A 25,795-nucleotide genomic window follows, 5' to 3' on the forward strand; every position below is an offset into this window, starting at 1 on the left:
ACAAATTAGATCGAAATGGTTGAATATTCCTCACAAGATTGAGATTGCATTTGATGATTGAGAAGATGGAGATTGAAAATTAAGTAAAGAATTTATTGTAAAGCCAAGAGTTAGCAGAGGAGACTAGGGATGGAGAAATACAAAGCATGGATAGTGCAGTTAGCCAGTATTGGGCAACAAGAGACAGACGGGTAGTAGAGAATAAACTCAGTGTGTTTAATCCTTTTAAACATAACAGCACAAAGGACCTTATATTCAAGTGTCGCTTCACAACTAATACTTCAACAATGACCCTTTCAGTCAGTCAAGAGTTCCATACAAATCCTGAAATTTCAATTAAAGGGAAAAACAGGAGACATCTAAAGGACAACAACAAAAAAAACACCAGACACTTTATGTTGCACCAACACATTTTACTAAACCGAAGTACAGCAACTTTCATCAGTTCTTTGATTTTATAGAAAGGACATAAAATATATACACACAAAAAACCCATTTAACAAACCATATAGTACAGTACGCAGATTATTCATAGTTCTGTTTTCTTTTCAAACAAAGTTAATTTTCCAAAAGCTTTGCCAGATTTTGTTTTATCAAGTAGTTGTGGAATGTATTGCATTTTTGGAGCTTCACTGGGTTGCCTCTGCTACTTTTGCGATGCAAACTTACAAGGCACAAACTCGATGTGGACATCAGAAGGATTGAAAGATACTCAGCGATACATGAACTTGATTAGGTGTGAAAGGCCATACACTGGTTGTTGCAGTGTGCGTTTAGTTTAAAAATCTCAAACCTGAACTCTACTTTTCTATAACCATTTTTAAAAAAAATATTGGTTGAATTTTCTGCCAGATGTCCAGGTTTCTTTTTATTAAGTTGGACTGAAATACCCGTGGCCATTTAGAAATAAAAAGCTACTGTGAAACTCAATTTAGGAAATTAGTCTCATATGTAGGGTGGACTTTTACCTCTACCATAAATTATATTTTGTGTGTCTTAAACATATTTTATTTAGTACAGTGTAGACTTTTCTTTTAGATGGCAAAAGTAGTATTTGCAAAAGTACACCTGCAAATGTTCATAGTAAAGAAGAATCCATCTCAAGATAGATTTTTCTTCTTGAAACAGAGTAAAAATCCCCCAACGTACAATTTGAAAAAGACAACTTCCTTCAGAAAAGTGAACCCCAAGAGTAGCACGTGTTTGTCGATCGAGTTAAAGGAAATGCTTGCTGCACTTTAAGGCAATACAAATTACAGCAGTGAAACAAACCTCTCACTATTGCAGGTCTGTATCAGGTGTTTCATATTGACATTATGGACAATCTTTACACATTTTCTCCATTTATATGCCATTAATGGTTTATTTTTCAATAGTTTTGCTACACCTGAGAAACTATTCGCCAGCAAGAAAAAAAAAAAAGAAGAAATGGGGCGTTTTGTTTTTCAACTGAAAAAGATAGTTATGCAAGTTTCCACAAATAACAGAACAGGTTTTCTTCAAGATGTACATTTGTAAATGTTTTGCGAGGATCCAAAATAGCTTCCAGGTTGCAAGCTGCTGTCAAATAAAATATTTACAGGAAAAACTGCTGTACATTTACTTGACGGCTACGTTGAAAGTTGTAGTGAAATGCAGTGCGTATCACTTTTCTAGACTTTATATTCTAAAATGACCAAATATCTACATTGTCCCCAAATATTGAAGGCTTTTACACATGCTTGCAATATTGGATTTTTATATTTGTAAATAACTTTTCCATAGAAGACACTTTATAGACAACTGCATAATATCATACAAAAGCTCAAAGGACTTGCAGGAAGATCTTCACTTACGCAAGGGATATACCAGTTGTGGATGGTGAGGGAATGGGAACTCTAGATATTATTTATTGGCAATTATCTGAAATGCCATCAACATAGGCAAGAATACCTAGGAAATTGAATGGAAAGTACTTTAAGAGAGCTTGACAAATGTCTTTGGTTTAGCCCTCTTGACCAAAATCTTCTGTGAATTTCTTCAGTTTCTCTAGATCCTGCTCATTCACTGTTGGTTTTGTGCTGGCCAAAGACCGTCTCATGTCTTGCTGCATGGGGAAAAGACAATATCAATCTTTGTAGTATTTAATACGGTAACATTCTCTTGAGTAAACTTTGCTCATTCCACTTTAGCATGAAACATCTTAAATATTAAATCAGAAAGAAGACGCAACTCAAGTAAAGCACATTAGGTCAATAGTTTAATAAAATAAATTGAGCTTTTATATTGCAGACTGCTTTGCTTCTGAGTGCACCACATTGGTTGATCTCCACTATGGTAATACGTGCAAGTAATTCTATATGAGTCAATTATACACCTGTTGGATCTACTGGTGCAGTGGACCATGGGTTGCATTTCTAATGTAACAACTTGGGATAACATATTAATCATAACTTATCATTTCTCTGATAATGGTGGTATACCTTACGTCATGCCAAAATAAATGTTTTTTCCACAAATACTGCCATCAGCATTTATTCATCACTAAGTGATAACATTCTATGTGTTGAGGACACACTCAACTGTATTCAATTGTATGATCCATTTTTGTTCTATTTTGTGGAGGACAGTATCTTTATCACCCGCTCAGGGATTCACTTCAATGATTTGTATGACAAACCACAAACGTTAATTAGCAATATGGTTGTGTTGTATTGTAGTGTTCCACAAGGGGTTTGTCCAAAAATGTATTACTTATGCATGACAAATACGTTGTTTGATTTCTCCGATGGTTGCTCTTATATACAACAGATTACAGGTACATTTGATACCATATATGAATGACTCCTGCAGTACGAGAATTTTTGGAACTTCCAATTAACCGTGTTTAGGTGGATGCCTTTCAAAATGTGTGTAAATGCACAAACACAGGAGTGCCCAGTGAGAGGCGATAGCCTCCATAATGAATTAACAGAGGTATCTCTTTGCTGAATAATTAAGCACCAATGATTGTCTTAAATTATTAGATTGTTTGAATGCAGAGTGTTTTTATAATGGAATGCCGAGGTTCATGAATTATGTGTCAGTGTTACAGAGTTAATGCTGATAGAGGTGTGTGTGAAAGGTTTGGGACCACCTACAGGTACTGGAAGAATGCAAGGAATCTGCATTTATTCCAGGTATTCACCACCTAGAATGAACCTATATTTGCGTTAGGAATAATAATTCGACACAGACAATAAACACAAATGCATTTTAAATGCCAACTGGTTTTGAGCGATACTCGCGAGCAAATTTTATGAATAGAATAAGTGATTCCATTACTATTAAGGGGTGGGGGGGCTGATGATACTTCTGGTGAACAAAAAGAGTAAATGTTAGAAAACCACCAAAAAACATTTTAATGGTTATCATCCATATTTACAGGAAGAACGCCCTTAGAATAGGTTACACATGGTTAGCGCCGTTCAATCTGTGTCTACATATTGAATTCATGCAAACAGGTTAGTACCTGTGTAATTAGCATGGGATGGTTAGACGGGATAAGTACATACACTTAGTTGGGTTTTTTCTTGTTTTCCATAGATTGGAGCTTGTACTCATGTAAATAGATTGGAACGCATACATACATAGCCAAATAGAGGAGACATTGTCTGTGTATAATTAAGAGTGCTTTTCTGATGAAGGCTTTATTCTATGAAAGTGGGATATATTTCTATTGCCCTACATAAAGAGGCAAAAAAAAACTCAATGTAAGTTTAATGACATTAGGACATCAAGAAGAGACAGTAAACCCCATCATGGAGCATATATCTCTGTAAAGTTAATGAAGACAGACAAAAGCGTTAAGAGATTGCATTTTGTTTGTCATTACAGACAACATTATGAAAGACTGTTATATACTTGAAAAATGTCCCCTGAGTGGTTAGAAGACTACATGCACCATTCTCCAATTCCACAATAACACTACACTCCCATCCTTATTTTCAGTACTTACTATTGTCCCATTTATTCTTAGTGAAAGTTTATGCCAATCTGCCGGTCTGATCAGTGTCACACAAGCCTCTACTTCTTTCTTTCATCGAAAGGTCAGCATGCCTTTAATTTCAACAGCCACTTTGCTGACACTTTTTTCTTTTCAACGGGTTTGACGGTTGCTTTGTTCTCACTATTATTACCAATACCTTTTTAAGCATCTTCTCTTCCTAATATATCAGTTTCTCACTTATTTTGCTTCTCTCAGATTCATGTCTCCTTCTACAGTCTCGGTCCCTCCACTCAATGACTCTTTCTTTCACATTTCCATGTACTCAAGCTGAGACTCATTTTAATCACTCTGACTATTCCTCCTTCCATCTCATTTTCTCTGCGCACTTGTTTTTTCCTCACTCTTACACACAGTTAAAAACTTCGATTACACCCATTTGCATTCAGACACATCCTTTGCTATTGCCATTTATACGAATATTGTCTTTCAGTACAGAAGTGGGTGGAGAGGGGCTAAGGGGTTCACCACATTTGGTTTTTAATTTTCCGTTTATTAGCACTACGAATGGGTAGGAGGCAGGGAGTAACTGTATATATATACTCCCCATAGGTATATGTACACACATCACCTCTCTGGTTGTTCACAAAATAGTGTTGACACTTTTTGGATAATGGGATGATTTTGGTAACTCAATTTTGGTATTGTTTAAATTAAGTACAGAATGTCGACTTTCTGGGTGGGGACCATAATGCATTCACCCTTGGGTATGGGAATATATATAGTTAACAGCTGGGGAAAACCCCATTCTCAGAGCAAAAATAATTCAACAAGGTCACAGATTTCCTTCTCCCAAAGATTTGTTTGAACTTCCTTTTCTTAAAAGTGGAGCAGATCTACGTCCCATGGCCTTTCCTCAATACATTTTGGATGTCACCCCTTCAGCGATGGGACCGGAGTTCCCCGGACAGCAGATAATTGAAATACATGCATGTGTGGGCATGCCACCACGTTAGCCACTCCTTTGCATGCTCACCTCCCATTACCAGTCCTTCTCTCAGCAAGAGAGGTTAAGGAGCACTCTGCAGCACACATCCACAGACACATCAAGACCTTTCTTTTTACCAGCTATTCCACAGATGTTCTAGCTGATTGTCTTCACACCTATTCTGTCCAGGATGCTTGAGTCAGTCTGGTCACCCCTGATGTCATCCCTCTTCTCATGGGTCCATTAACTTGGAAAGGCAATTCAGTTCTTTGCCACAAAATTTTTGCAAATCATGGCTACTACTACCACGAAGGAGGTCTCCCGGGACAGAGTAAGCACAGGATCCAGCAGTCTCCACAGGTTACACCACTCCCGCTTTCTTCATTAGCAGCAACAAAAGCAGGTTTCCCTCAAGCTCCTACCAGGTTCCGCCATCGTGCCCGCAGGCACCTCAGGGGGGTTACACAGGTCTTGCAGATAAGTTCACCAGCCCAGACAGTGGCACCGGTGGGTTCCACAAGTCCCCCCAGTCCCCTCCCCAGTCCATAGTCACGGCGACTGCTCTGGCACAATCTAAACATGCCTCATCTGCATCAACCTTGAATCACCCATGTAAGGAGGAGAAGCTCATTAATGCTATGGACAGGAAACTATTTCAATGCTTCACTAAATCTCCGAAAGGCCAACACAGATGACATCCTTGCAGCATTTAGCAGGTTATGTTGAGCTGTAGTAGATTTTGCAGAATGACTCCCAAAGTATAAGCGGGACGAATTAGAGGCAGGCATAGTTGATTCCAAGTCTGTCTGAGCAGCATGCTGGAGGCAGCAGCTAATTGCATCAATGCAACCTCAGGGAGCATGTGCATCTGAGCACATGCCGGGCATCTGGTTTGGCTGAAGAGCAGACTTTTATTAAAGTTGCACATGATAAGGTACTCAACCTACCCTTCGGCAACACCCAGCTGTGTCACGCCACAACTGAAGCCCTCACTAAAGAAAAGGCTGAAAAACTAATGGGGAAATCCTTGACTGAGATTTTGAAGCCAACTTCAAATGAATCGTCAACCCCTGCTCCCAAGCCTGATGGAAGTAGGTCCTTCCAGTTTTTTGTTGGTTTTTAGCAACGCTCCCAGGACAGGAAAGAGCAGCAGGAACATTCTTCAGGAGGCTCTGTAACAGGCTAAGGACAAAGGGACTCTACCCCTCCCTCGTAACTTCAGACTTTAAGGGGAACAATGATGCTCAATTGTGGACACCTCACTCTGGTGCAAGGTCAGGTGATTCTGCACCAGAACCAACAGACGATCACCCAGGATCCTTGGACCCACCCACAGTGATTCCTTGAGGATACAGGCTCCCTCTTCCACTTTTTCCTCCCACTTTCCCCCTTCTATACCAATCAATCACTTTCTGTAGCGTTTGAGTTTGGCAATCTGCTACATTTCAGGGCACTGGAGAGCATCCCCAGGTCAATGGAACGCCTTGGGTTCTTACTCTAGTCTTTGGGATTGAGGAGGACCAGGCCAAGTGCAAACTGATCCTAAATCTATTCCAATTCAACCTCAGCCCCCACCAAAGAAATTCAAGAAAGTTACCCCTGCACATTCGGTCTTCTCTGCAGAAGTGAATAGACACCTACATGTACATCCCCATTTGGCCACTGCATCGCAAGTTCCTGAGATTGTCCATGGGTTACTTGCACCTTCAATAAGGAACAAGTTACTTACCTGTAACTATTGTTCTCCAGCATGGGTCTAGCATGGATTCACATGCTCATGAATATTCCTCGTCGTTAGCCCGGGAATCCTCTGTAAAAGAAAAAAAATCAGTTTCACTTACAAACTGTCTTTCTCCTATAAACCAATCACTGAGCTCTAGGTCATAATGCCCCCAGCCAATGACTGCCCTCTTCCTATGCCCCTCATTTGGCAGCCATCTTCAGATTTGGTAGCACATAAAGTTGCAGTATGACAAAGAAGAGCTGCAGAGGGGCGGGAGGGTTTGCATGTGAATCCATGCCAGACCCAGGCTGGAGAACAATAGTTACTGGCAAGTAACTTGTTCCTTCTCCAGCATGGGGTCTGGCATGGATTTGCATGCTCCTGAATAAAGAATACATAGCAGTACATTACACAACCACGGGAGGTGGGAAGGCTCAACTGAAGCAAATACTCTTACTTCCGGAACAAGCTCACCTTCAAGCGAACAGGTTGTGTAGCACTGCTTGGCAGACCCTGGACTCCTCCTTGGAATCCCCGACAACGCATTAGAATCTTGTGAGGGTGCGTGTGGACCTCCACGTAGAAGCCCTGGAGATGTCCAGCAGTAGCACACCAGACAGGAATGTAATCGTCGCAGCGTTCAGTCTGGTGGAACGGGCTATCGGGCGGCCGGGCAGCAGTCAGTTTAGCAACCGGTGACAGTGCATGATGCAGCCGGAGAGATATCTGAAGATGGAAGCCTTGGACAAGGCCTTCCCATGGTCCACAGGACCAAAGTTCATGAATAGTTGAGATATCTTCCAGAAACTCTGCGTGTGCCACACAGAACATTAGCGCACAGGCCACATCCAGCGAGTGCAAAGTCCTTTCAGCTGGCGACAAAGGTTTTGGAAAAAAACACAGGCAACACCAAAGGCTCGTTGAGGTGGAATTCCGACAGAACCTTCAGCATGAAAGAGGAGTGTGTCTGCAGCACCACCCTTGTGTCGTGAACAGTCAAATAAGGCTGTTTGCAAGGGCCTGGATCTCACCTACCCTCCTGGTAGGGGCGATGGCCACGAGGAAAGCCGTTTTCCACAATAGGAACAGGAGAGGGGCCCAATGCATAGGCTCCAAGGGGGGCCCCCCATGAGCCGCGTCAGTACCACGTTGAGTTCCCACACTGGAGCACAAGACTTCACCGGTGGGAATGATTGAAATAATCCTTTGAGGACCTCCTTGATGAGACAGTGGGACCAAAGAGAAGACCATCGCGGAGATCTGGTTTAGTGGGAGATGCACGCTAGATGCACCTTGATTGAGGCACGAGCCAGCCCGCCTTTGCCAAGGGCAACAAGTACGGAAGAATCTGCAGGGCCGTGAACCTCAGAGGGTTGATCTTGTGCGTCCGGCACCACGTTGCGAAACGTTTCCATTTGTGCCCGTAGCACTTGAGTCGACACCGTGGCCCTGGCAAGGACCTCCCTGCAGTCCGCCGGCAGCTCGGACCAAACTCTTAATGCTGCAGGAGCCAGGCCTTCAGGTTCAGAGATCCTAGGTCGTGGTGCAGGATTGCACGTCCTTCACTGGCGAGCAGGCCCGTGACCACTGGTAGCTTGCCTGGAGGTGCCGCTGACATGCTGAGAAGGCCCTGGTACCAGATATGCCTTGGCCATGCTGGTGCAACAAGGCTCATCCTGCACTGACACAGTCTGAGTTGACTGATGACTCGTAGTAGTGGCAACAAGGGAAACACGTACCCCACGGGAAAGAGAATGCATGCCCCAAACTCCCGCTCTCCGGCTGGGGCAACCTGCTGGCAAACCTATGGCACTTGGTGTTCGTCGACGTCGTAAAAAGATCGATCTAGGGACTGCCCCACCTGAGGAAGAAGCTGTCCACTTGATCCTGCCAAAGCTCCCACTCGCGGTAAGAGCACAGCTCCCTGCTGCGAGTCGATGGTAGTGAAAAGGAACAAGAAACATCCCCTGGGCGACGGCCAAGTGCCACAGCTCCTGCGCTTCTCTGGTGGTATCGTCCGCGAAGACCCTCACCACATTGGCCTTGCCGTTGAGGGACAGAAGAAATTACTTGAGGGCCCAAAACAGTGCCTGCAGCTCCACGACGATAATGTGGAGCCCCTTCTCCTTCGGCAGCCACAGACCTCTGGCATGGAGACGTCCAGTGTGGGCTCCCAAGCCCTCCAGGGAAGAGTCCATCGGGACAGTCTCCTGGTAAGGGGAGCTATGGAGGTCTGTGCCTCTGGCGATGTTGGAGCGCACACCCCACCACCTTAACGCTCGACGGAACTCTAGCAGAATCCTGTCTTTGAAGCTTCTGGACACCTGGATCCAACGGGAGTCCAGGAATTCCTGGAGTGGTCGCATCCGCAACCTGGCGAGCATGATCAGGTAGATACACAACAACATCATGACGAGCAGCAACTTGATGGTCCTCACCGTGGCGATCTTCAGTAGGTCTTTGGATAGTACACGGATAACCCAAGATCGTCAGCAGCCTTTCCATGTGGTCGACGACGAATTCCCTTGACTTGGCCCGTATGTGCCAGTCGAGGTTTGGGTACACATGTATCCCTTGTAGATGCAGATGGGCTGCCACTGGTGCCAGGCACTTCGTAAACACCCTGGGTGCGACTTCAGTCCAAAGGGAAGGGCCTTGAACTGGTGGTGCTTTCCCTGTACAACGAAGCGCTGGAACCTCCGATGCTTCTCGCGAATGGGGACGTGGAAGTAAGCGTCCTCCAGATCCAGCAACGTCATGAAGTCCCCTTCCTCCAGTTGGCCGAGCACGTGCATCTTGAATTTTTGGGACTCAAGATACTTGTTGAGATGCCACAGGTCGAGAATGGGCCTCCAGCCCCTGCTCTTTTTTACCAAGAAGTATCTGGAGTAGACTCCGGAGTCGCTTTGGAACCAGCTCTATCGTCCCTTTTCTTAACATGACCCGTACTTTCTGTAGGAGCAGAGGGATGTGCTGCTCCTGCCGGGCAACCGGTGGTATCCGCAGACAATTCTGCTGGAATTCTAGAGTGTGTCTGTGGGCAAGAGTGTCCAACACCCATCGGTCGGTGGAGATCTTTTCCCACTCGTTGACAAAGCCCGCCAGCCGGCCTCCCACTGGGGTGCATGGGTGGGGGCCCGATGTCCTGGCCGGTTCAATCCTGCTTAGGGGCCTGCGTGCCGCCTTGGGTGCGATGATGGCAGCCACCTCCGAAGGCCTTGGAATGACCCCTGTAGGCCTCCTGGGTCATGAAACAGGAGGGCTGGCGGTAAGAGGAGGATCACCCGCCAAAACCCTTCGACGACCTGCCAGATTTCCCTCCTGAGGCACGAAAGGCAGGACTATGTTGCTGAAGCATGCCTAGGGCACGGGCTGTCTTCGACTCGATCTTGATGGCTGAACTTCCTGCCGAAATTGGATGGCTTTCAACCAGCCACGACGACAGAGGCAGACACCACTCCCCATCAATCGGAATCCTGTGTCCGCGATGTCCAGGGCCACGGTAATGGCATGGTCCGATGCCACCTCGCCCTCTTGGAGGATGTCCAGCGCCTCGACCTTGCCTCCGGGTAGATCACCTATCTACCCACATGTGCCGCGATTGCTGAGGCTGCTGTTTTCTTTCTTCGCCAGCGGGCCGACCGGTGCCACAGTGGTCGGTGCGGGGGTCCCGTCTGCATCCTCTTCTGGATCTCGACACCAGCGTGTGGCGAGTTGAAAGGATGCCCAGTGATACATCCCTGGGAGGTGTCAGGGAGTAGGCTTGCTGGGCCCAGCACCCACGTTGTAGTCTGCATTCCCGCCACCATCGGCCACCCCCCCTCCACAGAGTTTCCCCCATTGTCGGCCTCTGCATTGTCATCGTAGTCATCGTTCCCCATGTCCTCCGGGACCGTGTGAACGGACACCAGGTCCTCTTCGTCCGAAGAAGAAATATCCATGCCCTGGAGTACGATAGAGTGGTAGAGGCCTCCATTCCGCCCCCCCCACCTCCCCTCCCCCGACACCCTTTTTTGCATCCTGAAGGGTTGTCTCGGGCTCAGGGATGGCATCCTCTTCTCTGGCGTTTTCTCCACCGGTTTGGCTGAAGCCTCCCGCCTGGCAGGGTGTTGGAGGTGGGGGGGGGCACACTGGGTGCTGTTGGGGGGGGGGGCTTTCAAGGGCAGGTCTGACACTGTGCCTTGGTCTTCTCCACCTTCTCCCGCAGCTTCCCCGGGTTAGCACATTGCCTCTTCGAGGAGGAGCTGGAGCGATGACTTGAGATGGAGACAGACGGTGACCTAGACGGAAAATGGACTTGCAGTGCTGGGCCTTGTCTTAGGCCCCCATGGATGGAGTGCCCTCAAAGGCTGTAGAAGCCCACTCCCTGGACCGGCCAATCATGGGTGAGGCATGCCCCCGTTTGCCACATGGGTAGAGGCCTTGGCGTTGAGCCACGCTGCCAACCTACTGTGACGATCCCCGATGGTGCACTTGAAAAAACCAAGGCAGATCTCACAATCCGCTTCCTTGTGATCCGGATGGAGACAGAGGCACTGGGAGTGTTTGTCCTCCACAAACACATTCCTCAATCCGCAGTTGGGGCAGAGCTTGAAGAGGGAAACCTCCATCCTTCTCCTCCGACATGGTCCGGTGTGCGGTGTAGGCTCGATGGCCATCTGGAATCTTCGATGAAACTCTCGATGATTCTTGCCCTTGAGGGGTGATGAAGACGCCCACAAACGGATCCCTGCTTGCCGGTCAAGAAACGAAAGAGCACACAGGCTCTATTTGACAAAAATAGAAACTTTTTCACGAAAAAGGTAGAAAGCTCTCGGAGCAAAACACAAGGACTCAACACTTGAACGTGTGGTAAGAATCTGAAGATGGATGCCAGAGGAGGGGCTTAGGGAGGGGGTAGTCATTGGCTAGGGGCAGTATGACCCAGAGCTCAGGGATTGGTTTATAGGAGAAAGACAAGTTTGTAGGTGAAAGTGAAACTGTTTTCTTTTACCAAGGATTCCCGGCCCGACGACAGGTAATATTCATGAGCATGTGAATCCATGCCAGACCCCATGCGGGAGAAAGGATACCTTTGTTAGGCCTCCGTACAGCTTTCAGGAATTTTTTCAAGGCTGATGCCATAATGGCAACGCTTGGAGGGAAGGACATTCACATACACCACTTATAAGATGACTGATTGGTGAGGGCCCACTCTGAGCTCATGGAAAGGGTACTGGAACTGCGATACTCCTTGAGCGTGTACATCAACTGGAAAAATACTAGCCTCATAGCATCCCAATACCTGTCTCGTCAGCTACATGTGGACTATCCATCTTGGGAAGGCTTTCCACTCCAGAGCCTACAGAGAACAATTTGATTGATATCAGCCACATATGCAACAGGTTTAGGGATTCCACATCCCAGCTGGCGCTGATGTTCCAGAGGCCATGGGGCCTCATGTGTCCTTGTGGTCCCATTCACCAGACTCCATGAGCCCGAGACATTTACAACTGGCGCGCCATTGAAAGTAGGACTTTCAGTTCGCTCTAGTGCCCATCTCAGATGTGGTGGGGGGACCTTGATTGGTGGTCACAGGAATCCAACCTCTTGGTTGGGACTCCCTAGACGCTTCTCGTGCAATCATGACAGATCGGGGTGGGCCACAACTCTGGGTCATCTGCAATTACACAAACTTTGGCCAACACAGAACAAGTTACTACACATGACCATGCTCAAGTCGAAAGCAACCGGGTTGGCTCTTCAAGCCAGTCTGACCTCTCCACAGCCACCATGTGTTGGTCCTCAAGACAGTATGATGGCCGTATGCTGCGTCAATAAGTGGGGGAGAACCAGATCTCAATCCTTGTGCAGGCTAGCCCTACAGCTACGGAAACAGCCAATTTAGAAGTTATTTTCTGCAGACCAGCCACTTAGCAGGAGCCCTCAATATTCAGGTGGACATTCTGTGCAGGCTGGACAACTCGTCTCAAGAATGGGAGTAAATCAAGGACATTATAGCAGTGATTTTCTGCTTGCACATTCGGGGATTGATAGATTGGTTCACCACACGGCTGAATGCCCAATGCCTCCTTTATGCGTCTTGGGGGTCAGAAGTCTCCTTCAGGAACGCCTTCCCGATACCCTGGGAAGAATCAATATTTGTACACCTTTCTCCCCATTCCTCTGGTGAACAATCATTCACAAGTTCAGTAGGGCTCAGCACTGCAGCATGCTCCAGACAGCCTCATACTGGCCAAAATTTGGTTTTCAGATCCCTGGAGTACACTGTCCATCCACCTCAGATTCCTCTGAAAGTCCTCAGTCAACAGAAGGACAGATTCTTCATCCCTCCCCTCACTCTTACCTTGGATCTTTGGCTCCCAGGACCTAGTCGATGTAGACCTTGGGCTCTCTGAAGAGAACGTGACAATACTGTAGGCAGGATGCAAGGGGTCCAACAAAAGACAATATGCCAGAAAATGGCTGAAATTGTGTCATTCATTGTTGGACAGGGATTCTAACTATTTCAGCATCCTTGGATGATGTACTGTCTTTGCTCCAAAACTCCAGCTGGGTCACTTCTGGAATTAACCTAAGCTCATGTCATACTGGTCTGCCATTGAAGGACATCTAAATTCAGGAAGCTCCATGTTTTGCACCCAGAACACATTATATAGCATTGTCAAGCGGTAGGACAATGGCCACACAAGGCTAAATATACTTCACTGAGTCAGTATGGGCCCCAGCGGGATCCAATATGGTTCTAGTTGCACTAATACATAAACCATTTGTACTGATTGCTTCTGCAGATTTACAGAAGGAAGAGAGCATTTTTTGTGGCACTTCGGCTAGATTCATTGGGGAGCTGTAGTCTCAGCCCTAAGGCACCATAGATTCAATTTTGCAGGGAGGGAGAAAGTGAGTTTTAAGACCAATGCGGACAATGTGAGAAGTTGGTGATGAATGAATCAATGGCTAAGCATGGGAAATCCATAAATGTACATTTAGACCGTAAATTTAACACACTCTTCACACTTTATGCTGTCCACAAGCCAGAGGCACCCCTTGTGTTCTCATTGGAGCCTTCTCTTTCAAAGGAACTTTTGATTTTGCCAGGTTCCTGAGAAAGGAACAAGTTACTTACCTGTAACTGTTGTTCTCCAGCATGGGTCTGGCATGGATTCACATGCTCATGAATATTCCCCGTCATACGGCCGGGAATCCTCGGTAAAGAAAAAAATCAGTATCGGTTTTGTTTTTGATCTGTCTTTCTTAGTAGTAACCAATCACTGATCTCTGGGTCATACTGCCCCCAGCCAATGACTGCCCTCTCCCTAAGCCCCTCCCCTGGCAGCCATCCTCAGATTTGGTAGCACGTGAAGTGGCAGTATGACCAAGTGAAGAGCCGCAGAGGGGAAGGAGGGAGGGTTCGCATGTGAATCCATGCCAGACCCATGCTGGAGAACAACAGTTACATGTAAGTAACTTGTTCCTTCTCCAGCATGGGGTCTGGCATGGATTCACATACTCATGAATATAAGAATACATAGCAGTACACACATGCACAACCACGTGAGGTGGCAAAGGCTCAACATTAAGCATTACATAACTCAACTTTAAGCAACTCTTACCTCCTCACCAGGCCCAACTTCAGGCGAATCTCGTGAAGATGTGCGTTGACCTCCACGTAGCAGCCCTGCAGATGTCCAGCAGGGGCACACCAGAGAGAAACGCTGTGGTAGCAGCGATCGCTCTGGTAGAATGGGCTCTCGGACGGCCGGGCATCAGTCGGTTTGCCAACCGGTGACAGTGCATGATGCAGCCGGAGAGCCATCTGGAAATGGAAGCTTTCGAGAGAGCCTTCCCTTGGTTCACAGGTCCAAAGTTTACAAACAGCTGTGACTTCTTCTGAAAACTCTTTGTGCGGTCCACGTAGAACTTTAGCGCTCTAGCTACATCCAGCGAGTGCAAAGTCCTCTCGGCCGGCGACTAAGGCGACGGGAAGAAAACTGGCAACACCAAGGGCTCGTTGAGGTGGAAGTCCGACGACACCTTGGGCATAAAGGAGGGGTGCGTCCTCAGCACCACCCTCGTGTCGTGAAAAGTCGAGTATGGAGGCTTGTAGGATAGGGCCTGGATCCCTCCCACTCATCGTGCAGAGGTGATGGCCACAAGACATGCTGTTTTCCACGACAGGAACTTCAACGGCGCCAAATGCAGTGCTCGAATGGCGTCCCCATGAGCCTGGTCAGCACCACGTTGAGCTCCCACCCCGGGGCAGGGGCCTTCACCGGCGGGAACGATCTGAACAGTCCCTTCATAAATTCCTTCACCAGACGACGAGACCACAAAGACGCCCGTCCTGTAGTTCTGGTGCATCGGGAGATCGCAGCCAGATGTATCTTGATGGAGGCATGAGCTAGTCCAGCCTTGGCCAGGGACAGTAGGTACGGCAGCACTTGAGGGGCCGTAATCCGTACCGGGTTAATCTTCTGTGCACGGCACCAGACAGAGAACCTCTTCCACTTGTGTTCGTAGCACTTGAGAGTTGAGGACGCCCTGGCTTTTGCAAGGACCTCTCTGCAGTCAGCCGGGATATTATACCCTCCAAACTCTAGTGCTGCAGGAGCCAGTCCTGCAAGTTCAGCGACTCAGGGTCATGATGAAGGATGGCGCCTCCTTCTCTGGAGAGAAGATCTGCTTTCGTCGCCATCTTGACTGGTGGGGACGCTGACAAGTCCAGAAGGTTCGGGAACCAGATCAGTCTCGTCCACGCCGGTGCGACGAGGATCATCCTGCACCGGGACCTCTTGAGCTGGTTGATGAGTTGGAGCAGCAACGGCAAGAACGCATATAGGAACAGGCCGTCCCAGGGGAACGAGAAAGCAACGCCCATGCTCCTCGGCTGGGGAAACCTGCTGGCGAACCTCTGGCACTTGGAGTTCGTCGCCGTCACGAACAGGTCGATCTGGGCTTTGCCCCATCGCTGGAAGAGTCGATCCACTTGATCCTGATGCAGTTCCCACTCGTGGCACGAGCGCAGCTCCCTGCTGAGTGAGTTGGCGATGGTGTTCTTTATCCCTCCCAGATGAAAGGGTACCAGAAACATCCCCTGGGCGACGGCCCAATGCCACAGGTCCTGGGCTTCCTTGGACAGAGCTGGGTATTTGGTTCCTCCCTGCTTTCGGATGTAAAACATTGTGGTGGTGTTGTCGGTGAAGATCCTCACCACCTTGCCCTTGAGGGATGGGAGAAAGGACCTGAGGGCCCAGAACACTGCACAGAGCTCCAGGATGTTTATGTGGAACGGCTTCTCCTCCGGGAGCCAAAGGCCTCTCGCGTGAAGATCTCCGGGGTGCGCTCCCCACCCCTCCAGGGAGGCATCCGTAGTCACCGTCACCTGGTGAGTCGGGGTCTGAAAGTCTGTGCCCGCCGTCAGATGAGCGCGGGTGCCCCACCACCGGATCGCTTGTCGGAAAGTCTCGTTGAGGGATCCTGTCCTCGAAGCTGCCCGCCGCTTGGATCCAGCAGACGTCAAGAAACTCCTGTAGAGGATGCATCCGAAGCCTGCACAGGCGCACAAGATAAATACATGAGGACATCATCCCGAGGAGGGACTTGATGGACCTCACCCTGGCCACGTCTGTGGCCAGTAGAGGCTGCACCTTGCCCAGGATGGCCTTTGTCCTTTCCTACGACGGCAAGGCCAGTCGCGCCACTGTATCGAGTTTGGTTACCAGAAACAGTGCGACCTGTGACGGGACCAGGTGGGATTTGGGGAAGTTGGAGAACCCCAGGTCTGTGAGCAGCTGGACAGTCTTCGCTGTGCGTTCTACGGCAAGCTCCCTTGTCCTTGCTCGGATGAGCCAATCATCCAGGTAGGGGTAGACGTGGTTCTCCTGCAGGCGCAGCTGCGCCGCCCCCGGTGCTAGGCACTTGGTGAATACCCTGGGCGCCTACTTCAGTCCGAACGGGAGGGCCTTGAACTGGTAGTGCCATCCTTGGACTACGAACCTGAGTAACTTTCGGTGACCTTTTAGAATGGGGATGTGGAAGTACGCATCCTCCAAATCCAACGACGACAGGAAGTCGCCTTCATCCAACTTCCCAGCAAGTGCTGGAGGGTAACCATCCGGAACTTCTGTGCCTTGATGTACTTGTTTAGTCGAGAAAGGTCCAGGATGGGACGCCATCCTCCTGTCTACTTTTTTACGAGGAAGTATCTTGACTAAACTCCGGAGCCCCGGAGGCTCTTCGGGACGAGCTCAATGGCAACTTTCTTGAGCATCGCCCTTACCTCCAACAGTAGTTGAGGGACGTGATTTTCCTTCCTGGCCAAGGGTGGAATGGGGGGCACTTCTTTAGAAATTCGAGGGCGTGTCCCTGGGCCAGGGCATCCAGCACCCAACGGTCGGTGGAGATGGACTCCCACATGCTGACTAACTTCGCCAGCCGGCCTCCCACCGGGGTGCTTCGGTGGGGGCCTGACGCAACGGCCAGTTCAGTCCTGCTTGGAGGCCGCCTTGCCCTCCCTGGCGATGACGGCGAGATCGCCCAGACTTGCCTCGTCCCCTCTAGGCTTCTTGCGACGAGGATCGGGCCACCTGGCGGTACGTAAAGGAGCCACCGCTGAATCCCTTGGAGGCACCTTGCTTGCCTCTGGAGTTCCGAAAGGACAGCCGTTGCTGCTGACATACTCCTAGGGCCCGAGCCGTCTCTGTGTCAGTCTTGATGGCTTGGAGGGACTCATCCACTGTCTTCCCAAACAGATTGTTCCCGTCGAAGGGCATGTCCAAAACCTTGGCTTGCACGTCTTGGTGCAAATCCGTCGCCTTGAGCCACCCCCGCCGTCTAAGGCAAATGCTGTTGCCCAACTGGCGGAATCCGGTGTCTGCAATGTCTGTGGCCACCGATATGGCATTCCTGCAAGATCGCCAGGGCCTCCGCCCTCTTGTCGTCCGGTAGGAAGTCTAACATGGGGGCGATCTTGTACCACAATTCCCTGTCGTAGCGGGCCACGATTGCCAGGGCGTTGGCCGCCTTAATCGTCGTCGGCGCCGACGAGATGACTCGTCCCATTGCATCCAGTTTCTTTCCCTCGCGGTCCAGCAGGGAAGTAGAAGTCGAGGCCGATGCCCATCCCCCTCGCTTTCTTCTTGGCTGCTGCCGAGATGACCGAATCCGGGGTCGGTTGCGCCCTAAGGCACAACGGGGCGGTGTCGGGGACCCGGTACTTCTTCTCGTACCGGTCCCTCTTGGCAGGCGTCGTGGACGGGTTCTTAAGGAGAGCAAGTCCCTCGTCCCAAATGTCATCCAGCAACGGCACCGCGAGGACCGTCTTCCTCTTGGCCTCGCGCCGCTGGTAGAGGAAGCCTGCCTTCCTTCTCTTCGAGCAGAGCTGGAAAAGCTCGGACGCCATGGCAATCATGGCGTGAAACGAGCCAATTTCATCAGGCGGGGAAGCCCCACGAATCGGCGACGGGAGATCCGTCCCGTCTTCACCATCGTCGTCATCTGTCCCCGTCGTGGTCGTATCTGTTCCCGTGTCATCCCTCTGGATCGGGGAAGGAGACAAAGGCTGAGAGGGCCATGAGGGCTGACAAGGCAGGGCTGGATGAATCCTCCTCCTCTTGCTTGGAGTGCTGCCCGACGGACCCGGCACAGATGGGTCGTCCGTCGGGGGGAGAGGCAATCTGGTCCTTCTCTCTGCGCATAAGGCCTGGATTGCTGTCAAGATGGCCGCCGAGTTGTCCTGTGGCTCGGGCCGCGACGGCTGCTCCTCCTCCACGGGAGCCTCGTCGTCGCCACCCTGGCTCTCGTCGTCCCCCTCGTTGGGATCCCTCTGGTGGGAACGGACCTCTTCCAAATTCTTGTCGAGTCCCTCTTCGACTTCTACCAGCTCCTCCTCGGAGGCTGTGTGTGTAATGGCCACCGCCCCCCCCCCCTCTTTTTCCACCGGGGTCTTCACGGGGGTCTTCTCGATGGGCTTAAAAGAGGATTCCCTCTGGGGAGGCAGGGAAACTCTGGGCCTCGAGGCCGCCACCACTGGGGTAGCCTCCGCAGGCTTCGCCAGGGCCGCAGCGACTCGCTCAATAGAGGCCTTGGCCGGGTGAATCAAGGCCTCCACCACCTTGAGCGCGCTTGAGGTCTTCCCCTTAGGGTAGGGTCACTGCCTCGCTCCCCCTCGGCCGGTTCCTCCGAGATCGACCAGGGCCTCTCCAGAAGCTTAGCCGGGTTCTCGGATTTTCTCTTCCCCGAGACAGAGCGTTGGCTCGTGGTTGATGGCGTCAGCGAAGGTGCGCCCTGCCTGGCAGCCAAGGAGCCTGATCGTTCGGCGTTCCCAGTGCCCGCGGACTCGCGGTGCTTAGCCTTCTGTTGGGCCCCCGTCGTCGGGGCGCCCTCACAGGACTTCGAAGACCGCTCGGACTTCTTCTTCTCACCTGCTGGGCTCTTGCCTTCGAGCCAGTTGGCGAGACGGGTCCGACGATCCCTCATGGTCCGTTCCGAGATGTTCATGCAAAACGCACAGTCCTTCTCCACATGCGTTTTGTCTTCGTGAAGGAGGTAGAGGCACCTCGAGTGCTCGTCCTCCTTGAACAGATTCTGTAGCTTGCATCCAGGGCAGTTCCTGAACAGCTTGCCGGGCGTCGAGCTTCCTTTCTCCTAGGCCAAGTCCATGAGGTAGGCCTCAGAAACTTCTGGAATCCTCCAAGAAGCATAGCTAGATGAAAACTTCACCCTTGAGGGGCGTAGAAAATTCCAAAACGGGTCCCCGTTGATCGGAAGTAGAAACGGAGCTTGAGGCTCGATTTAACCGCAAAAATTAGAAATCTCCTTGAAAAAGTGGAAAACGCAGTAAAAGCTCGAGAGCTATAGCATGAGGACTCCCAACACTTGAACGTGCGGTAAAAATCTGAGAATGGCTGCCAGGGGAGGGGCTTAGGGAGAGGGCAAGTCATTGGCTGGGGGCAGTATGACCCAGAGATCAGTGATTGGTTACTACTAAGAAAGAGATCAGAAACGAAACGGATACTGATTTTTTTCTTTACTGAGGATTCCCGGCCTGATGACGGGGAATATTCATGAGCATGTGAATCCATGCCAGACCACATGCTGGAGAAGAACAAGTTACTCTCTTACCTGGTAACGTTCTTTCGATGGGATGGTCCGACGACGTATTCCATATCTATGACATGTAATCACCACAGCTGTGCTGCTTCGGAAAATCTTCGGCGTCTGCGTCCTGCGTCGATGACGTTGATACGCCGCCCTCGAGGACCTCCTCCGATGGCCGACGTCACCGGATGTTATAAGTAGGACGCACAACGCCCGTATCCTCAGTTGTAGTTTTTCCCCAGAACGTGTGGCACCAGTCTTCTGCCAGTCTGACACACAAAGCCTTGCGGAAATGTAAGCTGCAATCGCATAAGATATTCTGTAGCGGGGAAGGCAGGGAGGGAGCGATATGGAATACGTCGTCAGACCATCCCATCGAAAGAACGTTACAAGGTAAGAAAGTAACTTGTTCTTTGAGGGGATTGGGTCCTCCGACGTATTCCATATCTATGACAGACTCCCAAAGCAGTACCAATACAAGAAGGTGGGAAAAGAATTTAGAAAACAGAAATTTAGAATGCCCAACAAAATTGCGGAGTAAAGGACCGCCTTGCCAAAGGCCAGATCCTGCCCACGGATGGAATCGAGGGAGTAGCGACGTACAAAAGTATGTACCGAAGCCCAGGTGGCTGCATCACAGATGTTACGAATAGGAACACCCCTCTGTAGGGCAGTAGAGGCAGCCATACCCCTGGTAGAATGGGCCCGCAAGCCGACCGGTGGGTCCTTACCCGCCAAGCGGTAACACTCAGAGACTGCCAAAACAATCCAGCTAGACAAAGTCTGTTTCATCACAGCTTGTCCCAAACGCTTTCCAGCATAACCAAAGAAGGGTTGATCGTCCACCCTGACCCGGGACATGCGTGAAATATAAAAGCTTAACGCTCTCCTAGGATCAAGACTATGGAGCCTCTCCTCTTCCTTACTAGGATGTGGAGGAGGATAAAACGGCGGAAGAACAACCTTCTGGCCTAAATTGAATTCCGACACCACTTTCGGAAGAAAGGAAGGACGAACTCTAAGGACAACCCTGTCCTTACGAAACACAGTGAAGGGTGGCTTAACTGAAAGTGCCTGTTACTCACTCACTCTGCGAGCGGAAGTGACCGCAACCAAAAATACAGTTTTAAGAGTTAACAGTCTCAAAGGGCATGAATGCAAAGGCTCAAACGGAGCACCCGTCAGAAACTTGAGAACAAGGTTCAAATCCCAACCGGGCACCTGGAAAGGTGACGGAGGGAACACATTAGTGAGCCCTTTCAGAAACTGAGAAATTAAAGGAATTTTAAAATAGAAACACTCTTCAGACGAGCGCTTAAATATGGACAGCGCCGCCAGATAACCTTTAACGGTACCCACTTGCAAGCCCCGGTGGGCCAAAGAAAGCAAAAAAGACAGAACCATGGGAATGTCACATGCAAAAGGATCCACATTCTCAACCCTGCACCAGTTGCAGAACCTATGCCAACGGTACAGGGACTTTGTTGCGGGCCGTCTGGCCGAGAGCAACACCTCCATCACGTCTTCACGGAGGTCACAATCCTTATACCTCAACCTTTCAGAAACCAAGCGTGAAGGTTGAGGGATCTGACCTCTGGATGGAGAACCTGACCCCCCTCCGGTGAGAGCAGATCGTCTCGGTAGGGAAGACGACGTGGAGGGCAGATGGACAAGTGGAGAAGGTCCGGGTACCACGTCCTCCGGGCCCATGCCAGAGCAATGAGGATCATCCGGGAACCAAACCTCTGTAACCTCTGCGGTGCTTCCGGGATGACAAGGACTGGAGGAAACGCGTACAGCAGTGGGAAGGACCACTCCACCACAAACGCGTCTCCTAAGGCTCCTTTTGGAGGAAATTCCTGCAAGCAGAACCTCTCGCACTTCCGGTTGACACTGGAGACGAAGAGATCCACTTGAGGGGTCCCCCAAAGGGCGAAGATCTCCAGGAGAATCTCCCGAGCCAACTCCCACTCGTGAGAGATCGCGCTCTGCCTGCTCAGAGCATCCGCCGTCTCCTTTTCGTCCCCGGCCAGATGAACTGCCGAGATCGAAACTTCCTGCTGGATTGCCCAGAACCAGAGCTGCATTGCCTCCCTGCATAGACAAAGTGACCCTGCCCCCCCCTTTTTGTTGAGGTAGTGCATGGCCACCGTGTTGTCCGTCAGGATCAGGACATTCTTCTCTCGCAGTCGGCAGAAAAGCCTTCAGGGCTAGCCTGACGGCCCTCAGCTCCATAATATGGAGTCTCGACTCCGACGGAGACCAACGACCGCCGTCAACCCGTTGGCATGAGCTCCACATCCCGTGAGGGATGCGTCCGTCACGATCGTCACCTCCGGCCAGGGTAGCCAAATTGGAGCACCCTTCATCAGATTGTCTTCGACGGCCCACCACAGAAGGTCCTGGGCGACTGAGGACGGCACCTGAACAGGGTCCGACAACCTGCCAGAGGACTGGAGCTTGAGTGCCCATTGCAAGGATCTCATCCGCAACCTGGCCTCTGGCACCAGAAGAATGCAGGATGCCATGAGGCCGAGCAATCTCAAGAATTTGAACGCTGGGAGACTCTGGGCAAGCTGAAACTTGTGCACCATCTGCTGAATGTGATGAGCACTCACCTGGGGAGAAAAACACTGCCCCAGGGACGTTTCGAGCACAGCTCTGATGTACTGGAGCCTCTGAGTTGGCGGCAAATGGGACTTCTTAAGTTGAGGGAGAAGCCCAGCTTGTGGAGGGAGTTGCAGGTGACTGACAGATGATCCAGGACTTGCTCGGGAGAGCGCACCCTGATCAACCAATTGTCCAGGTAGGGGTATACACGAATCCCCCCTTTCCTGAGGTGCGCTGCCACAACTACCATGAGCTTGGTGAAGACCCTCGGGGCGGATGTCAATCCGAACGGCAGGACCCGAAACTGAAAGTGCAAGTCGCCAACCACGAACCTCAGTTACTTCTTGTGCTTTGGATGTATCGGCACATGAAAATAAGCGTCCTTGAGGTCGAGAGACACCAACCAGTCCTGAAGTTGAAGGGCCTGGAGGACTTGAGAGAGAGTAACCATCTTGAACTTGTCCTTCCTGAGGAGTTTGTTCAAACCGCGCAAGTCCATGATGGGTCTCAAACCCCGTCTTTCTTGGAAATCAAAAAATAAGGGTAATACCATCCCTTGTTCCTCTCCGCTACAGGCACCAGTTCTATGGCGCCTTTCTCCAGCAGGGATTGAATTTCCTGCGCAAGGAGCGGATCCGGACTCTTCAAAGAGATTCCCCGGTGGATTGTCTTGAGGCCTCTGCCGGAAAGGAAGACCGTAGCCGTGGGTTATGATCTCCAGAACCCACACATCTGAAGTAATGGCGAGCCACTCTGCAAGATGCTGCGCCAGCCTTCCCCCAAACGGCGAACCATGGGACATGGCCTCATGACTGAGCTGAAGTGGCTGTGGCATTGCCTGAGGGCAAAGAGGCAACAGCCCGAATGGCCTTGGCACCTCGAGTATCTTGTTTTCCACCCCTGGCACTCCTACGGTGGCCCCTTTGACTGGCAGCTCCTCTTGCTTTACCAAAGGATGAGTAATAACAAAAGGAACCTCCCCTCCTTTGCTGTCCCCTAGGACGAAAAGGCGGAGGTTGGCGAACTGCAGCGCCCAACGACTTCGCTGCAGCTTTGGAGGTCTGCAACCTCTCAAGGCTCTGGTCAGCCTTGCTGCCAAAAAGATGTTCTCCGTCAAAGGGCATGTTGAGGAGCCGGGCCTGCACATCAGGAGCAAACCCCGACTTCTGCAACCACATAAACCTGCGTATCACGGTGCTCACCGCCATGCACCGGCTGACGCAATCTGCCATGTCCAAACCCGACTGAACAGCCTAACACATAGCATCCTTGCCATCCTGAACCATGGCAAGGAAACCATCCCGGTCATCCCCATTCGGGAATATGATCGGCCGCTAAGGAAACAGTTCCACAGAGTGTGCGTGAAACGTGACAAGGCACATATGGAATTGGCCGCCTGAAGCACCATACCCCCTGAAGAAACACTTTCTTCGCCCAGCGGTCAAAACGCTTGTCATCCCTATCAGGAGGGATGGTAGGATACGACGCCTGCTTTGCCGGGGCCGTAGCCGCCTGCACCACCAAACTCTCCGGAGTGGGGTGCCTGGTCAAGTAGCAGGGGTCGCTACTGGCTGGGCGGTATTTTCGCGGCAAAGACTTGCCCACTGCCGAGAGACTCTTCGGAGCAGTCCAAGTCGCTGTCACCCTCCTCTGTAGAGCCATATGGAATGGCAGTACCGGGTCAGTTGGTGGACCTTGGTCGAGGATATCCGTATGGTCATCCTGAAGAAAATCCCTTGGGGGAGCAGACCATCCCAAGTACTCGGTGACCCTAGACATAAGGCGCCGGTACGAGGAGTCGGCATGAGTGCCAGGCTCAGGCCTATAGAACTCCACCTCCGGAGAGGTGTCCAGCCCACTTGCATCGTGCAGGGACTGCCGCAGGTCCTCAATCTGGCTATGGCCCGAGAGAATCTCGTTTGGCACCGTATCAGGAACCATGCCATCATCAGAGCCCTCATCCACCTCTAAAATAAACTCAAGATGGTGGTAAGAAGGCACAGAATGTGGAACAAAGCCATGCTTGACCTTGGCCAGAGCCTTTCTAGGGGGTTCCACCGAGCCCTGGGGTACCCCCATCGAAACAGCCTCGTAAGGCGTCGAGTGAATCGGCGTTGACGCCGAAAGCGGCGCCTACAGCATCGATGGCGTCGATACAGGCCTCGAGGCCGGAGCCCCGAGCTTGTCCCTCGACAGCCTGGGCGCCGATGGCGTCAACGACTTCTTCGGAGGCGGGGCCTCGAAAGAGTCCGTCGACGACCTCGGCGTTGACGTCTTCCTTGAAGACCCTACATATCCACACATTCTCGAGCGCGTCGAGGACCGGGACCTGGATCGGGCATGAAGAGAACGATTCCCCTTGTCCGAGCGGGACCTCTCCCACGAATCATGCCGACCACGCGAGCCCGAAGGCGTGCTAGCAGTGTCTCTCGACCGATCATGACCGACCCCACTCGGAGGCGCAGACGGACCAGTGTCCTGCGATTCAAGAATTGCTAACATTTTCTTCCCGAAGGAAGCTCATTCCTACGGCGTCGCATGCTTGGTGGGATAAGCGAGCCGCCGACGGGCGGAGTCCTCGGATGAGGACGGGGAAGGCGACCGATGAAGGCGCTTCCGGGAGTGCCTCGAAGAGGCAGAGGAGTGGCGGGACCGACTCCGGGACCGAGACCCATTGGACTTCTGACGACGATGCAGAGAGTCGCCCCTCGAATCGTCTGTTGAAAGCCCCGCAGACCTCGACTTCTGTGGCTTGGACACCTTACCTACCGACAACTTCTTCTTGCGCTCCCGCAAGGCTTTGGACGTGAGCGACTGGCAGTCGACAGTCATCCGTGTCATGGGCCTCCCCGAGGCACCAGAGGCAGGCGTCGTGCAAGTCCGTCACCGACATTTTGGACCCAAAGTCCCCGCACTTATTAAAAACCGGACGCAGGGTGGAAGACGAGGTAGACTTCTTCATGAAGAATATACTTCACAATACGAACAGGTTCGAAGAACCAAGAAAGAACAGAAACTCCAAAGAGTCGAGGCGTGCCGAGATCTCCGGAGCAAACACGTTCGCAGAAAAAACAGAACTGAGGATACGGGCATCGTGCGTCCTACTTATAACATCCAGTGACGTCGGCCGTCGGAGGAGGTCCTTGCGGGCGGCGTATCGATGTCATCGACGCAGGACGCAGACGCCGAAGATTTTCCGAAGCAGCACAGCTGTGGTGATTACATGTCATAGATATGGAATACGTCGGAGGACCCAATGCCCTCGAAGTGAAGTTTATGCCTCAAAGACCGGTGTTTTCCTTGATGAACCTTGAAGGTCAGAAAAAGCATTGGATAACTTCTATCTCCATCTACAATCTGACCCGGCATATTAAAGAATTACAAAGCATCAGAAGTTTAAAACTTTTCTTAA

General features: G+C 50.7%; 1 protein-coding gene across 1 annotated transcript in view; it reads right to left on the reverse strand.

Annotated features, from left to right (window-relative positions):
* Nucleotides 1-392: 392 nt before the first annotated feature.
* VPS4B (vacuolar protein sorting 4 homolog B) overlaps nt 393-25,795 on the reverse strand; it is a 582,532-nt gene continuing 557,129 nt past the window's right edge. The window contains exon 11 of the mRNA XM_069613692.1: nt 393-2,086. Coding sequence (XP_069469793.1) covers nt 1,985-2,086 — 102 coding nt within the window. The 3' untranslated portion in view covers nt 393-1,984. The remainder of the gene's footprint in view (nt 2,087-25,795) is intronic.

The sequence above is a fragment of the Ambystoma mexicanum genome, chromosome 5p (genome assembly GCF_040938575.1).
Source record: "Ambystoma mexicanum isolate Mex_15411 chromosome 5p, UKY_AmexF1_1, whole genome shotgun sequence".
Taxonomy (NCBI): Eukaryota; Metazoa; Chordata; class Amphibia; order Caudata; family Ambystomatidae; genus Ambystoma; species Ambystoma mexicanum.